Raw genomic sequence first — 16,960 nt, forward strand, 5'->3', positions numbered from 1 at the left:
GAATAAGACTACAGTTTATTCTGTCAATCATGGATATTCATGCATTTTTATTTTTATTTTGCTGTGCATGTGAAAAATTAGCGCAGAAACAGGATTATGTACTGTGAGTTCATCATATAAAGTGTATTAGTTATTTTGATAATATAGTTTAATATTGCAGTACTGAATCTTATTGTTGAAAAACAAATGGCTTCTTGATTCTCCACGCGGAAGGAAGGACGAGCATACATTTACCGTTAAGACGTGGTGGACCATCAAAAACGATTATCTCGCCGTAATCCAACACGTGTGTGATGAGTTTGAATTTTCTGTGGTGGAAGATTTTCAAATGATTCCCGTAAACAACAAGGATGAGTCATGGAGGAAAAACACGGGCTGTTTGCATCGTAGGAGTGCCTCTGCCTCTCTCTAGAACATTAGCCAGCAGTACATGAAACATGAGGAAGGCTTCACTTAAAGATTATCCTGCTGGAAGTGGCACAGTGCCACATGTCAGAGATGGATATTTGCAGAAATACTGATTTTGATTCACCTGTTCACGACTCATTTTTATGTACAAGCTAACATCATTCGATGAATTGTCTGTTAGTTTAAAAAAAATCTATTTGATCTGGTAATGCGCAATTTTCAGAATAACAAACTAAAGAAAAAGGTGAAAGTTTGAGTTACATTAACAACTAAGCGAAAGCCTTGAAGGAAATTGATCAACTGATTTGAAATGTATTTTCCTCAAAAGGTTAAATACCCACTCTGATCATGAAAAGCGTTCTCAGTGGTTTTTTGAGTATGAATCATAAAACCTGTGTTGGAGGACATAGTTTCTGCAGAGCAGAAAAATTACAACCCCCAAACTAACATTGGCAGTGCAACAGAAATGGCACGCAGTGCTACAGTTCTGAGCCAGGCGCCAGTTGGGACGAGGAAAACTAAGTTGAACCTGGATCCAGTCGTCTATAAGTGGATGCAACACAATGGAGCAAAACAAAAAAAGAAGGAGCATCTGGCCCACTCAGCGTATTTTCTACCTAACAAATACACTCTTTTTCCAGCAATCATTTTCTTCTGCTCCTGATTTACAACAATATGAATAAAGAAACACCCAAAACTTCAATTAAAGGTTCATTTTCTTTATAAATGTCCTCCATCATCAGAAAAGTGCAGCAAGAACAAAACAATTTTACATTGGAAAGGGTCGTTACACAAAATCTATTTTTCATCAATTGATGCACTTTCAAAGTTTGGGGATCAGAAATTAAAGTCAGTTCTTAACTTATGTTAATTGCATATACAGCGATTATAATTATAAAGATGTTGCTCTTACCAATTAAAAACTAATAAATAAATTATTTAAATTATTTTGGAAGGTGATTTCTAACAATTTCTCCATATAAATAAAAAAATAAAATGTTTCTTAAGGTAATGTAAACAGCAAACATAAACATACAATGGTAGTCCATTGTAAGCAAAAATATCTATCCATCCATCCATCCATCCATCCATGCATCCATCCATCCATCCATCCATGCCTCCATGCCTCCATGCATCCATCCATCCATCCATCCATCCATGCATCCATCCATCCATCCATCCATGCATCCATCCATCCATGCATCCATCCATCCATCCATCCATCCATGCCTCCATGCCTCCATGCCTCCATGCCTCCATCCATCCATGCATCCATGCATCCATCCATCCATGCATCCATCCATCCATCCATCCATCCATCCATCCATCCATCCATCCATCCATCCATCCATCCATGCATCCATCCATCCATCCATCCATCCATGCATCCATCCATCCATCCATTTATGCATCCATCCATGCATCCATGCATCCATCCATCCATGCATCCATCCATCCATCCATCCATCCATCCATCCATCCATTTATGCATCCATCCATGCATCCATGCATCCATGCATCCATCCATCCATGCATCCATCCATCCATCCGTCCATCCATGCCTCCATGCATCCATCCATCCATCCATCCATCCATGCATCCATCCATCCATCCATCCATCCATCCATCCATCCATCCATTTATGCATCCATGCATCCATCCATCCATCCATGCATCCATGCATCCATCCATCCATCCATTTATGCATCCATCCATCCATGCATCCATCCATCCATCCATGCATCCATGCATCCATCCATCCATCGATCCATCCATCCATGCATCCATCCATCCATCCATGCATCCATCCATCCATGCATCCATCCATCCATCCATGCATCCATCCATCCATCCATCCATCCATCCATCCATCCATCCATCCATCCATCCATCCATGCATCCATCCATCCATCCATCCATTTATGCATCCATCCATGAATCCATCCATCCATGCATCCATCCATCCATCCATCCATCCATTTATGCATCCATCCATGCATCCATCCATCCATCCATGCATCCATCCATCCATCCATCCATCCATCCATCCATCCATCCATCCATGCATCCATCCATCCATCCATCCATTTATGCATCCATCCATCCATCCATCCATCCATTTATGCATCCATCCATGCATCCATGCATGCATCCATCCATCCATCCATTTATGCATCCATCCATGCATCCATCCATCCATCCATGCATCCATCCATCCATTTATGCATCCATCCATCCATCCATCCATCCATCCATCCATCCGTCCATCCATCCATGCATCCATCCATGCATCCATCCATGCATCCATCCATCCATCCATCCACCCATGCATGCATGCATCCATCCATCCATTTATGCATCCATCCATGCATCCATCTATCCATCCATCCATCCATCCATCCATGCATCCATCCATCCATGCATTCATCCATCCATCCATGCATCCATCCATCCATCCATCCATCCATGCATCCATCCATCCATCCATCCATCCATGCATCCATCCATGCATCCATCCATCCATCCATCCATCCATCCACCTATGCATGCATGCATCCATCCATCCATTTATGCATCCATCCATGCATCCATCTATCCATCCATCCATGCATCCATCCATCCATGCATCCATCTATGCATTCATCCATCCATCCATGCATCCATCCATCCATCCATCCATCCATGCATCCATCCATCCATCCATCCATCCATCCATGCATCCATCCATGCATCCATCCATCCATCCACCTATGCATGCATGCATCCATCCATCCATTTATGCATCCATCCATGCATCCATCTATCCATCCATCCATGCATCCATCCATCCATGCATCCATCTATGCATCCATCCATGCATCCATCCATCCATCCATCCATCCATCCATCCATCCATCCATCCATCCATCCATCCATCCATCCATCCATCCATCCATGCATCCATCCATCCATGCATCCATCCATCCATCCATCCATCCATGCATCCATCCATGCATGCATCCATCCATCCATTTATGCATCCATCCATCCATCCATGTGCTTATCCTTTACCGGGTCCTGTACCGATGCCCAGATTTCCCTCGTCCCGGCCACTTCCTCCAGCTCCTCTGAGGGGACCCCATTCCTATTCTCTCCAGCGTGTCCTGGGTCTTTCCCGGGGCCTCCTTCTAAATATGTTATCATTTTTAACAACCAATAACCAAATAATAATTTCTTCAAACATCTTGATTTGAGGTCATAAAGGAAAAACTTTGAAGCATCTAAGCTGTGCGTCATGAGGTCATGATCTATTTCTCTTTCAAACTATAACAATGTCCCTGACCCAAGCGCGCACGGCAGACCCAGTGCTCCCATTCCCCTCAACTCTAATGGGTGGACTGGTGATGCGCGCGCGGGGGTGGCACGTGCGCTGGAACTACGCACGCCTGCTCTGCTAATTGCGGATTGTGATTGGTTACCTGCGAGGACGCCAGGTTAAGTTGGGCGCCTTTAAAGTGCTGCTGAGGAGTCTGTTGTCAGAGCAGTGACAGGCACGGCAAGCAGAGCCGAAACGAGCCAAGCCGAACCGAACCGGGCCGGATCTATTTTCTTAGGAGAAACAATATGACGGGTGTTCGACAAGTTTTTCTTCTGTTTTTGTTTGGGTTTCTCTGGTACCGAAGAACCACAGGTAAGTGAAGGAGTTTGTACGCTTTTATTAATAAACATCTAACGACTAGTAACGATTAAAAGTATCGTTATTTAAAGTTTAATAGGGTATTATTTATTTTAATTCATAAGTGTCCCTGCTGAAATTTGCCTTTAATGTGATATTTTAATTTGACCAAAGTAAAGAAAAACCTAAAAAAAAAATATACTGATTTTAATTAGATTAGCCTACTGTTATTAAAAACAGTGGTGGAAACACATTTTAAAGAAAGTGACCCACCTGTAAAATATATTGGAGTTAAAGTGAATATTTCTTTTTTTTTTTAAATGAGTATAGATGTGTTTTTTGTGGAGGTCAGTCAGATACATGTATCTGGAGGGCTTTAGAGCAACAGATGATTGTTTTTTTTCTTTGTTTTTTCACTGTCAGATTGTTTATTTATATAAACATTTGGTTTGATTCATAATTGCTGCATTTAAAGACGCCTGAATGAATGTCGTCATGTAAAACTCTTTATAAGATGAGGGTAGATCTGCAAATAGGAGCAAAAATGTAAGTTGTTTTTTTTAAAGATTATTATTAGGAACATCCCATTGCCTTGTCTGGATTACAGATAATTAAAATTAAAGGTATTTTTATCCTGAGCCATTGGGTTTGCAAGTGTAGCGGGTCATGTCAAGGGTTTGGGTCTGGATAAAACTTGTTTCTGAAGCTGTACTTGAATGTGCAATAGAAAAAAAACCATTTGGGTGGGCTAAAAATATCTTAATGATAACTTGGTAAAAAAGATCAATTGATTCATTTTTTAACCCACTTATACATAAACTGATCCAAACACGGGAAATAAACCAATTTCAAAAAGTATTTAACATGTTCCAATTTATTATTTTCTCATATTTTTCAGCAAAAAATGACTAAAAACTGCAGGAAAAAAACTCAGGTTCTCATTCTTATGGGTTTTTTTCCTCTCCAGTAGAAAATCCTTATTAAAAACTTTTTTCTAGTGGAAAAAATACCGCTTTTTTTCTCCCCCAAAATCTGCCTTTTTATGTTTACCTTAAAAATGTGTTTAAAAATTGCAAGACTCCTTCTTATTTCTCCTTTTTTTTGAAGATTTTGTATTTTATTTAATTAGAAAGTGCTTTTTGAGAAGATTGCAGCCAGAATCTTTGGTCTTCATTTTTTGTTTGTCGTTTTTCTTCTAGAGGCAAGTCTTTTTGATCAATGGGAAGATGGCACAGCGCTGCAAAAGGTAACAGACACTTTGTTCCCATAGCCCACGTCTATCCACACTAATATCCCTCCAGAACTGTCGGGTTCTGTCTTTACAGTCTCCATTCTGTAACGATGAACGCGCTGTTTCTCCAACATCAGCTCCATTTCTCGACAAACTCAGTGGTTAACTAACACTTTCTGCAGCTTAAAGTGCTTTTTTTGTGTATCCACAGCCTGATTTCAAGCCCAATATTAGTGTTACGCAATAAAATAAACCAGCAGTGACAGGAGGTCTGCAAAACATTGATTTTCATTATGACCAGTTTATGTTTTCCTCTAAAAAGAATTTAGATTGTGTTATTCTCTATTATGAAGCCATAAATAAATGGGTTTTCTGCAGGTGCGAGGCATCCGGAGTGATGATCTGAGTAATGTGTTGTGGAGGGACCAAAATGAGGTGAGCCAAGATGATCTGTATATCACTTATGCACTAACATGGACAGACCATAATCACCTAGACAACATAAACATTCATCCGGAGCGTTCGAGTAAAGTTTAATTGCGTGTATATTTAACTGTTGTCGGGCTGCAGGAACGGAACAAGGAGAAAAAGAGGGGCAAGGAAAGCAAAATAGGTTATGGCACTTTAGTGAGGTTTTTTATTTATTTAGGTGACTTATTTTTGCGTTTTTGCTGTTTGTCACATTATAGTTTTAAATGCACAAGAGAGGGGATAAGAGTAAATATATAGGCTTGGTTGCATTTCTTTTCCAGAGTTCACCTGAACAGTTCTGTCTGATCCTCTGTGGTTCTGGAAGTCCCAGACATCTGAAAATATGAAAAAGATGCATTTACACGTCTGGATTAGACAACTTCTAAAAGTAGTGAGAGTTGGGCAGTTCTACGTTGAAATACTTTAGTTGGCAGTTTATCACAACCCAGCAGGAAAGACTATAACTCATTTGGACGTTTTTTTACCCCTAAAGAGTATCAAGAGGTTTTGCTTTAATTTGGCGAGTTGTGGCTGCAGTTGCTTCCAAACATGGAGGTTTGAAGGTAGTGCTGAATGGAAAAAAGCTCGAACGTCCTGTGAGGAGAAGTTACTGGATGTGCTTGGAAGGAGATTCTGATGGATTGAGTGGCTCTAACCTGGTTAACCCTGAGGAAGAAAGGCAATCTGTTCACTTTTTCAAGACTTGAAATGTTTCTTTAAAAAAAAAAAAGTAATTTTATTGCAGATGTTCCAGTGATTTTGGGATGGTGTCCCTGTCAAGGCAGCTGTCTACCCTTAAAGCTAGTCTTCCTGGTTGATTCTTTCTCTCCACTGTCACCTCATTCATGCTCACTCTGACCTGAAACAGGCGTGATTTGACACATTTAATTAGTAAATATTGAATTTTTTATTAAATTACTAATGTGTTTGTTCATTTTGGTGTCTGTTTGAATAAGCGTAATTGAAAAACTATCCAAATACATTTTTAAACTTTTGAGTTCTTATTTAAAGGGTTGAAGACAGACAGAAGACTAAGATCTTTAGATTTGTTTTCCTTCTAAAATGAACTATAATGATTAGATATTGGCCCAATCAAATGATATAATGCCTTATATCTACTAGTGTAACTAACACGAAACTTCCTTTCCACACAGGAGCAAGTCCAGAATATTTTCAAAAGGGTAGGTTGTACCGTTTGCTGCATTAATGTGTTTTTTCTACATATTTTCCAACAATCTTTGACTTTAACAATGTTCCCTTTTCACAGTTCCTGTTTCATTACTCCAAAGCCCGCAACTCTCTTGGAGCGGTACAACAAGAGGTCAGTAGCAAACGATGAAACGACAGTATTTTTGATCCATCGTGTTAATGAATTGTGTTTAAAAGGCTTAAGCTAACTTGCCACATTTTAAGAAAAACCAAAGATGTAACTGATGCTTCCACATTTCACCTGCGTCCCTCTTCTTCCTCCTGCAGTCTCACTCCGTTCACCCTCTGATGCGACTCTCACCAAAGCTCTCTCAGAGAAGAAAGAAGAAGGTGGTACTTCTGGTGAGAATGTTCCCAATACTTCAGCATTTACCACATCCAAGTCAGGATGGAAAAACCTGACATTTATGAGTATGTAAACACAATCTCAACACCTACAAAAACATGAATATTGGAGGTGTTGAGAGTAAATACCTTTAGTTGCAAAACTTCATAAACAGGAAACCTCTAAACTAAAATGCTTTCCAGCTGACTTTGAAAATAAACTATTCAGAATTTAGACTCACCTTTAAATGCTCCAGTTTTACTTTTAGAACTTCAATTTCTTTTCTTTTTTCTTCAAATTCCTCCACCCCTTGTATGAAATTTGTGAAATTTCCTCATATTTGACCTTAATTGATTAATAAAAAGAAATATGGAGAAATTATGAATAGCTTTCACCCTACAGACTTGACACTATTGCTCTTTGCCACCTTTTCAGGTAGAAAAGGGTAATTACGTCTAAGCTTTACACATCACTTAAAAAGCCATCACTGAATGTGTTCACTTGGTGCGCAGACTAATCTTTTTCCACTCTTTTTAATTAAACAGAAGATTCGAGGCCTGCCGGAGGGGATGTTGTAAGGAAAAGAAAAAAAAAAAAAAAATCGAAAGCGAGATTATTTTTGAAGAAAAGCAGCTGGATGATCAACTGAAGACAAGCCATATGCAGCATCTCCGGCTCCTCCTTCCAGATGGAAACAACTTTTCCTTAATAAATTGTGTGTAAAGATGGAAAAAAACAAAACAGAACTGCACTGCCATGACTGCCATGCGTGTTCATGCTTCCTAACGCCACAGTTGTAGCAATGAGGAAGACTCTGGTAGCGCTGCCTTGAAATGAGATTGGCGACAAAACACAAGTTGTAAATAATTTTTCAGCAAGTCCTTTATAATCAGCAGTGATACCAAATAAAGAGCATTTAGGAAAAATATAATTAAGGCAAAGAAAAGGTGAATTCAATGTTAATGTATATTTTTTTGTGACAAAACTGTCATGTTATTAAAAAAAAATGACAATTTATGTTTGGTGGCTCTCTCAGCACATGTTTACGACAAAGTGTACTGACAAACACGAGAGGAGAAATTTGGCAACACGGGGACTCTCTCAACAAGTGCCTTAGAGCAGGTTGATCGCCACCTACAGTTAGAAATATGAACTCCATGGTGAAGGCCACGCCCTTTCGCCTCTGCTCCAATGCTGCCAAACCCCATGCGGTTCCCTCTGGTTTGTTTCACGACTCTTTCCCGCTTATTCGTCGTCCTCCTCAGAGTCACCGTCCTTCCGTGTAGGAAGCGAGTTCCTGATTGATGACATCAACTTGTCTTCTATTTGTTTCCTCGGGTTCTCCTCCAATTCTGTCTTCACCGCCCCGGATTCAGAAAGCCTCCACTCCAGCTCTGGATGAATTACAAAAAAACATAATAAACATGTGATGGGACATGTCACGGGATAGACTCCGGTGACCCCGAAAGGGAACAAATGGATTACAAAGTGAATGAATAATAAACATGAACAAAGTCTAAACGCATTTTCTGCGTAAAAAGCAAGACAAACAAATGTTCTAGAATTATCCACATTTAAATTGAACATGTCCTAAAATAATGAGAATCATATTTAAGGACACTTTTTTGAAATAAACCAAGTTGCCAAACGTTAAAAGGACATTTGGCAAAATCCCAAACTAAGGTTACAAAACCCAAAAGTCTTTAAAACTTTATTTAGAAAAACTGACATGACAATTAGCATAATCACCAAAGCGGTGAGTATTATTCACAGATGTTTGACATCCCACTAAAGGCTCACACACAAACAATATTCTGAGAAATATTTGGAAATAACCATTGATGAGAGCTGTGGCAGTGTTTTAGCTACTGCTTACCTTCCACTTTGAGGTTCATGCCTCCAAACACCAGAGGACCGATGAACTGCGCCTTCATCTCCCCTTCAAAGTAGACGAATATAGTGGGCAGGTTGCGGTCGGGGTAGTTTGGGATGCAAGTGGTGGAGATGGACTTGAGGAACTTTGTCTGGGGAAATTTTCGGGCCAGCATGTTCAGGTGCTGATTGATGAGGGTGCAGAGGGGGATGCTGGGGGAGAAAAAAAAAGAAGAAAAGGTTGCTTTAATGTTGAACACAATTTTAAAAAAAAGGAAAAAAATGCTGTTTAGATGCAGAATTTTATTCATAATTGGATAAAAAGATCAACGTCTAATATCACTTTACTGTCAATATAATGATTCCCAAAAACAACAACGATGCAAAATTGAAAAGATGTTTGAGCATTTAGTTTCTAAAACAGTTTTAACACATAATGGGTGGTAAAAAAGAGGGTTATTATTATTTAAAGACTTATGTTAGCTGGAGCTTTGAAGATTTTTTTCCAAATGTTGCAGCCATCTGTGAGGTTTAGGTAGAGTTTGGATGCGAAGCAGGAACATCATTGAAGGCTCGCACTAAAATACTGTATTTTTACGACTACGGGGCGCCTTACTTAAAAGTCGTAAATTTTCTCCGAAATGTATGGAGCGCCCTTTGGTAAAGAGGACGGAGAAGAGGACAGCATGAGAACAGTAAGGAGGGCAGTGAGGACGTGAAAGAAGACCCCCCCCCCCCGAATAGTACAAAAATGCATGTGCAAAAGGCATGTGCATTAAGCAGAACAGCATCGTTTTGGTAACCCTGAAAATGCAAAGAGATACACTCATATCAGTTTAAACAGCAAGCTGTCACACTTTTACTAAGACTGGGAGGAAGCGCTGGGCGAGTTACACCACAATTTGTGAATGGATTGTAGATGCTTGGGCTAACGAGTGTTGAGGGATGAGTGTGGGTGTTTGTGGAGCGCATACAGCGCGGTCAGTCAACGTTTTGGAGTTGAGAAAAGAAATAAAGAATGTTCCTCTGAAAGAACTGAGACTGGCAACTGAGACGGACTCTGACGATGACAGACGGGAAGCTGGCGTGTTTGATAGAAATGTAGCCCAGCTGTTCATTTAGGATACAGAAGATGAGGACTTTGATGGATTTTTGGATGCTGATTGAGGACGGAAAAAATGTAAAAATAAATCACAACCAACTCAGTTTTGCTCCAGCTGCCTTTTTAAAAACACACACTAGCATGGATGTTTTACCAGTATGTTTGAACGTCCTCGCGGCGTGCGATTTGTAGGTGTTAAATACAGAAAAATCACCCAAAACTGAAACTGCACCCCAGTGCGCCCTATGGTCATGAAAATACGATGTCCTACAAAGAACTTTTAAATACAACTTTCAAGCCATCGGATATGGTGAAGGTAATCCTGCTAAACTAGTAGCATAACAGATTATGTCTTTGGTTTTGAAAGTCTCTCGTCTTTCATTAGAAGCTGAAAAGTCTTATAGAAAAATCAAACTGTTAAAAATGAGCAAACATCTAAAGCAGGCGTCGGGAACCTATGGCTCGCGAGCCATATATGGCTCTTTTGATGGTACTGCGTTTGTTGCGGTCTACAGTAACCAGAATAAAGAACCTTAAAAGAGGTTAAGTCTCCGTGCCTCCGTGTGGGAAAGGGACACTACATTATTGTATGGCTCTTTCGAAATTACATTTAAAAATATGTGGCGTTTATGGCTATCTCAGCCAAAAAGGTTCCCGACCCCTGATCTAAATTTTAAGCAAACCTTCAAAATCTCTTCTATAAAAAACAAAAAGTAAATTTTGACTGAAAAGAGGAAATCACCAAAGTAATTTTACTAGGCAGACAGTGATTACTGCATTTAGACGTTTTACAAACTGGTATTTAACAAGGAAGTACTTTAAGTGTTTTAAATCCAATACTAAAGTTGAAAAAGGAATTTTAAAAAATAGTTTAAAAAAAAAGAAAAAATACATTTTAAAAAGATCCAGTGGCAAATATTCTGAAATTATAATTGGATTTTTTTTTTAAAAGTATTTTTCCAACAGCTTCCAACAATCTAATTTCCCAAATCAAATCTAGCAAAATTCATGTAAGCACTCCTGCTTCTTTCTATAGTAAAATTTTGCTTTTTATATCACAAAAGACCAGTTTTTCATTGTTGGCACGTTTTTGTATGCCCGTGTATTTAATCTCAATCGTCCTTAGTCTTTTCCCAGCATGCATGCGTCTGTATGTGCTTTCATGAGACCCCCCTCACCCACAGAAATGCCCAGGGGTTTGTTGGTTTTGTTCCCCTGTTGCTTTTGCTGGCTTACCCCTGTTTGTAGAGGTGCAGCACCACCCAGATGCCGTCTCCAGCCTTGTTGACCTCTTTGACATAATCCTGTCCAGAGATTTCCCCCAGTTCCCCGAACACGTTCTTTAACTGAGTTGCTTTCCATTCTGCAAGACGCTTCTGTCTGGAAGGAGAGACGGCTTCCATCAGTTCACTTACAGACGGTGGGTCCCAAAGCGCAAACAGCTTCACCCCAAAGGCTCACATGGCCGACCCTTTGAGACGGCAGAATTTCCCCAGAGAAGGGTTTTAGTTCAAAAACATTTCAGCAAGTTAACAATTCAAATCACTCAGAGTTCACACAATGAGTGCAAAAGAGACTCTGATCGATGGGAAATTTGTAAAAGGGTTAATCAAATGTAAAAACAACAAAAAGATAGCTTCAAATAAAAGAGTAGAAATAGATATGCAACTATACCAACCCCAACCACGAAACAAAGGAATGCTTTTGACCCACTGATATGATCTGGACCATAAATCCCAGTCTATGAGGTGCTGCAATTATTAGCTCTGTGTCAGTCTGAAAGTTTGGTGAAGGCTGCGTGATTCCTGAGACTAACCTGAGATCCGCTCCACCTCTGCTTACCTGTACATCTCAATGGCAGCCTCATCATCCTCACCAAACTCATCTTCATTTTCCTCCAGTTCGTCTAGTGTCATGTTTTCATATGTTTTGACTAGTCAAAGACAAAAAAAATAAAATTAAAAGGGACAACAATTTTCTGCTGATTATGTTTTGGGAATTATATGATTTTTGTTGGTTGAAAATGTTAGAGAAACATGAATTTTAAGGACTAGGGTGGTAGTTTCGAAGCATTCTGTTAGATCCAACTATCCTAATTCTAATTTATCTGTCTTACCAACAGACTGTTGCTGCTGCTGGACAGCCAAAGTGTCCTCTTCTTCATCTTTAGGAACCTCTTTGGGGGGAAGAATTCCTTTTTTCCTCAAGATATCATTCCACTCGGTGTCTTCATTTGGATCCTGGAAAAACAAAATGTGTATATATATGACATAATCACATAGTTTCATACGCCTCTGCTATACGGATTAAACAATCTTTAGAATAAACAGGATATGACATCAAGAAGAGAGTTAAGAAAACTGGACCTTTGCTGCTAATATTAACACACACACACGAATCTTAAACTCTTATGGAGGCACCTTTACAAAATGTATTATTTGTACTTCGAACTAAATTAAACAACTTTATTAGTATAATGTTGGGGTTCAAATTCAGAGGGGAAAAAGGGGAAATAAAAATTATTCAGGAAGATGAGGACACAAAACGTGTAATACGCCCGTCTCCATTCAAACCCCTCCTCAATGTGTTCACAAATAATTAACCCCACTGGTATATTTTAGTTTCGCGGCTTCGCTCAGAGACGTACACCAAAGTATTACAGTAAATAAAATAGTTTTACCAACCTGCATTTTTTTCAGAGAAAATCAAACCACGGCTGTTCTCCCAAAAACGGAAGCAGAAGGAAAGCAGTGACGGCGATTCCGGCAGAAACAACAACCTAACATTTCTAAGGAGACTAAAGATAACCATAAGATAAATTCAGCTCGTATGTCATATTTTCATTAAAATGTTTTATTTCTTTTTTATTACTATTTCCCCCCAGAAAAAAAAACTTTTAAACATATTTAAAAAAGCTAGGAACTAATCCATCGCAGGTACGACAATAATAAATGTGACAACAACTTCCTGTGGACTCGATATGACCATTTAAGGAAGGGGAGCGGAGCATTTCGTTTGACTCAGAACAGGTGCTGCAAAAACGCACGCATGCGCACAGAGTCGTGTTAACTAACTGAACGTCTAAATGTTGTCAGCATAATTATTTTACAAAGCAAATAAAAACAACTTTGTCCTCTACTATTTCATATATTTCTGTTACTATATATATACATGCAATTTTATTTATTGAAAAAGTAAATTGTAAATTTATGAACGCATGTAAAATCTTCATCAAGTTAAAAATGTTGTTGCACTGGTCCATGTTAAAAAGTTGAGTTCTGTTCCAAAATGTGATTGTGTTTGTTAAATTTCTGGGAATGGTTCTGGGAATAATAACCTGGGTAGCGTGCTTTAAAACGGACAATATCTGTCAAAAAAAAAAAAAAAAAAACAGTTGAAGAACGGTTTAAGAACGAGATACCAATTGTGATGTGGATCAAGTTATCCAGATCACAACGAAAGGGTTTTCCTGCATGTGATGTACATTGATGACAGCACTACATAATTCAAAGAGAAGAATTTCTATTCAAACATTTTTGAAAACCTTCAGTGAAGAGGAAAAGTTTAACACACCGTGTTGATACCGTTAGTCAGCTGAACAAACAACATCAGTCAGTGTTAAATGTGAAAACGTGGTTTGTAAAGTAACATATTCGCTGTTCTCCTCAGATTTAAAGAGATTTTAGTGAGTTTTAGCAGATTGCACTCAGTTTCCGGAAGCTAAACCATCCACATGAGACCTCGCATGTGACCACAATGAACAAAGACTTTAGAACCGTTTGGCTGAACCATGGACATGTACAAACTTGTCCTTAGTTTGCTAAGATGAAATCACAGGTCACTGAACTCATGAAGGTGGTTCAGGAGCTTGAAAAACCGGAAATGGCCCACCTCTTTGAACTGAAGACAGCTTTTGGACCATATTGCACACGACGTCATCCTTATTTTTTATTTTTATTTTTTTTATTTCCAGCATCGTTAAGTCCTGTGATGCTTTCTTTAAAGAAAATACGCGAGGAAAAAAAATTGAATAGTATGACAATTTTTTGAGTTATTTGTTGAATTGCATGTTTGTGCTGCTCTGTTTCAAAAATTCTCTGAGTTGCTTCTCCCATAGTTGTAGTGAGAAGCCTTAACAATCATAACATTTCCTAAAACTCTTTCCTGCCCACCTCCCCAAATGACACAAATATAAAGTTGTTTAAACCTCAGAAGACTAAATATAATACCATGTTTATTCAGTAAATCAACTAATATTGTAGACAAGAGAAAAGGAAACAAACCGATCTGCTTGTTTTGCATGTTGCAATCAAACAAGTCTTTGTTCTCGCACATCACGTTTCTAACCAGAAACTAAATTCAGAATGACTGAGCAGGCTAGGCTAAATAAAGAACCAGAGTTCATGAATGTAGAAAAGATTTGTGCCATGAGATGAGATGTTACTGTTGCCATGGCAACAGGAGAAAACTTATCTTTGAAAGACTTACAACAACTTACAACATTTCCTCTGAAGGTATAAACCAGTGTTTTTCAACCTTTTTTGAGCCACGGCACACTTTAACCTTGACAAAAATCCCGCGGCACACCAGCCCCCCCCCCCCCCCCAAAAAAGCAGAAACTCATAGTCTGTTTTGATCTACAGCCCCCCCCCCCCGGCAATCTGACGTGCATTTTTGTGATAAAGTTGCAGATGTTTTTTCTAAAAGATGTAATAAAAGTTAAGTTACATACAAACTGTATGTTCGTTGTGGTTTCAATCCGTGTAACAAGGACGACTCATTGTACGCTGAGGCGCTGTCCCTTTAAGCCAATGCATCATGGGAGATGTAGTGTGAATACGGCGAGAAAACGGCAGAAAGACTCGCGTCTCTGAGCTTCATGGTTTTGTTCACTTGTTCCACGGTCTGATACCGGATTCTGTGGAAAGCTACACCGCTAAAGCTTTAGCTGGTGTTTTTGTTGGAAATGAGTGAGTTATGAGCTAAATTGGAACAAGGAAGTTTAGACTTTAAACACTTCTGATTGGTCAGACTGATGACATGTGATTAAGCCTTCAAGAATGATTGGTGGAGTCGTGGAGACAGTAAAAGCTGCGGGACTTTTCAGAAAACAGTTATAGCTGCAGCTTAATCGCGGTGCCGTCATTCTTATCAAAATGTCTTTAATAGAATCAGTTAAACACAAAGAAATAAGTATTTTATGATCTTTCATATTCCTAACTACTCAGTGTTTTATCAGGACCTGTTTGGATGAACAAAGAGCTGATTTCCTGGAGATGGTTAATGTTTTTAGATCAGTTAATGAGGGCAATTTTCCACGGCACACTTGACCATCTCCCACGGCACACTAGTGTGCCGCGGCACACTGGTTGAAAAACACTGGTATAAACCACAAGAAACAAAGCAGATGCCTCTTGAGCTTGCATGAGGTTGCTTTTCTTTTCCCGACATCTGGAGTCATTCAAAGACATACAACTCTCAGATATGATGATGGACATGTGGCCAGACTGTGGTGGTTCAGACGTGTCCAGAGGAGAGACAGTGGCTGTAGGTATTGATGGAAGGATGCTGAGTCTAGAGCTGCCAGGCTACTGGTCTGGAGGAAGACCAAAGAGGAGCTTTATGGATGCAGTGAAGGAAGACATGAAGGTGTTAGAGGAGAGGATGCAGACGATGGGGTTAGATGAAGGATGCTGATCCCTCTGAAGGGAAAAGCCGAAACGAAAAGATGAATATTAAAGTTACTTTTTTCAATTTGATTGTCGTTTTGGTTACAGCTGTGGGATCGCCACGGCAAATCGCACCATGATTCAGAAACCTGACTTGGCTTCAGTTCTGCCCTTACTTAGCCAACTCTCTGAACTGACCTGGACTTGGGACAAGGACAAAAAACATTATAAATTATAGTAACAGAGCACTTGGTGGTTCCATTGTAAGAGAACAAACCAAGTCCTACTTTTCTAAGCTTCCTTGATGGTGCATGTCCAGGACGGCATGGCCATATTAATGTTTTTTCATTGAGCCTTTGTAAAAAAATGCAATAAATATTTTTAAATGAAATTATTTTGTGTAAAACAATTTATGTCCCACGGGTAATATAAAAGGAATGAGGCTGCAACAATTTAAGATAAAAAGTTAAGTCTTTTTCTTTTTTTATCATTCCCTTTTCTTTTTAACTGATCAACAAATGCAGAATTTTAAGTTAACATAACATGACATTCATTTGATATTGTTATAGAATGTATTTTTAGATAAGCTTTGGTTTAAATTGAAAATTTTGAGCCGGTAAACAGAAACCAAATCTTATTTTTATTTTTTAAAAGTTTTGATGATCAACGTTTTACTTAATGTAATATTGATGAGTCAGGACGAACAACCGCATACGTCACACTTAAAATTGATGATCCCCCCCAAACGAGTCTAAGATTTTAAATTCAAGAGTAAAATGGAAAGTAAAAAAAAAAAAAAAGATTTGGAAGCGGAAGTGTAAGCTGACGAAACCTGGAAGAAAATAGAGGAGATTCAGTGACAGAGCTCTCACTCTGAGTTTCTTTTTACACAGACCTTTCAACTCTTTAAAATAAAGTTATTTTAATTGGAAAAAAAAAATCAAGATCTGTAATTTTTTAAGACTCAGAGAGGATTAATTTGATATTATATGCAGTTAAATTAGAATTCTTTTTTTAA

The 16,960-nt window shown here is 39.0% G+C and overlaps 2 protein-coding genes across 3 annotated transcripts; one reads left to right on the top strand and one right to left on the bottom strand.

Annotated features, from left to right (window-relative positions):
• The first annotated feature begins 3,393 nt into the window (after positions 1 to 3,393).
• On the top strand, positions 3,394 to 7,887 carry LOC101173985 (neuromedin-S). Of its 2 annotated transcripts, XM_004081423.3 has the most exons (7): positions 3,399 to 4,078; positions 5,263 to 5,309; positions 5,673 to 5,729; positions 6,920 to 6,946; positions 7,033 to 7,086; positions 7,242 to 7,316; positions 7,845 to 7,887. In XM_004081423.3, the coding sequence occupies exons 1-7, from the start codon at positions 4,012 to 4,014 to the stop codon at positions 7,875 to 7,877; spliced, it is 360 nt and encodes a 119-aa protein (XP_004081471.1). In that variant the 5' UTR covers positions 3,399 to 4,011; the 3' UTR covers positions 7,878 to 7,887. The 2 variants fall into 2 exon arrangements, with proteins under 2 accessions (XP_011487542.1, XP_004081471.1); XM_011489240.3 differs by lacking the exon at positions 7,845 to 7,887 and having other exon boundaries at positions 3,394 to 4,078; positions 7,242 to 7,835.
• A 276-nt stretch (positions 7,888 to 8,163) lies between these two features.
• Positions 8,164 to 13,229, bottom strand: pdcl3 (phosducin like 3). The gene is made up of 6 exons (XM_004081424.4): positions 12,958 to 13,229; positions 12,390 to 12,513; positions 12,116 to 12,206; positions 11,510 to 11,653; positions 9,176 to 9,384; positions 8,164 to 8,693 (listed from the first exon to the last, which is right to left on the bottom strand). The coding sequence occupies exons 1-6, from the start codon at positions 12,961 to 12,963 to the stop codon at positions 8,545 to 8,547; spliced, it is 723 nt and encodes a 240-aa protein (XP_004081472.1). The 5' UTR covers positions 12,964 to 13,229; the 3' UTR covers positions 8,164 to 8,544.
• Positions 13,230 to 16,960: the final 3,731 nt, after the last annotated feature.

Source organism: Oryzias latipes, chromosome 21 (assembly GCF_002234675.1).
Source record: "Oryzias latipes chromosome 21, ASM223467v1".
Taxonomy (NCBI): domain Eukaryota; kingdom Metazoa; phylum Chordata; class Actinopteri; order Beloniformes; family Adrianichthyidae; genus Oryzias; species Oryzias latipes.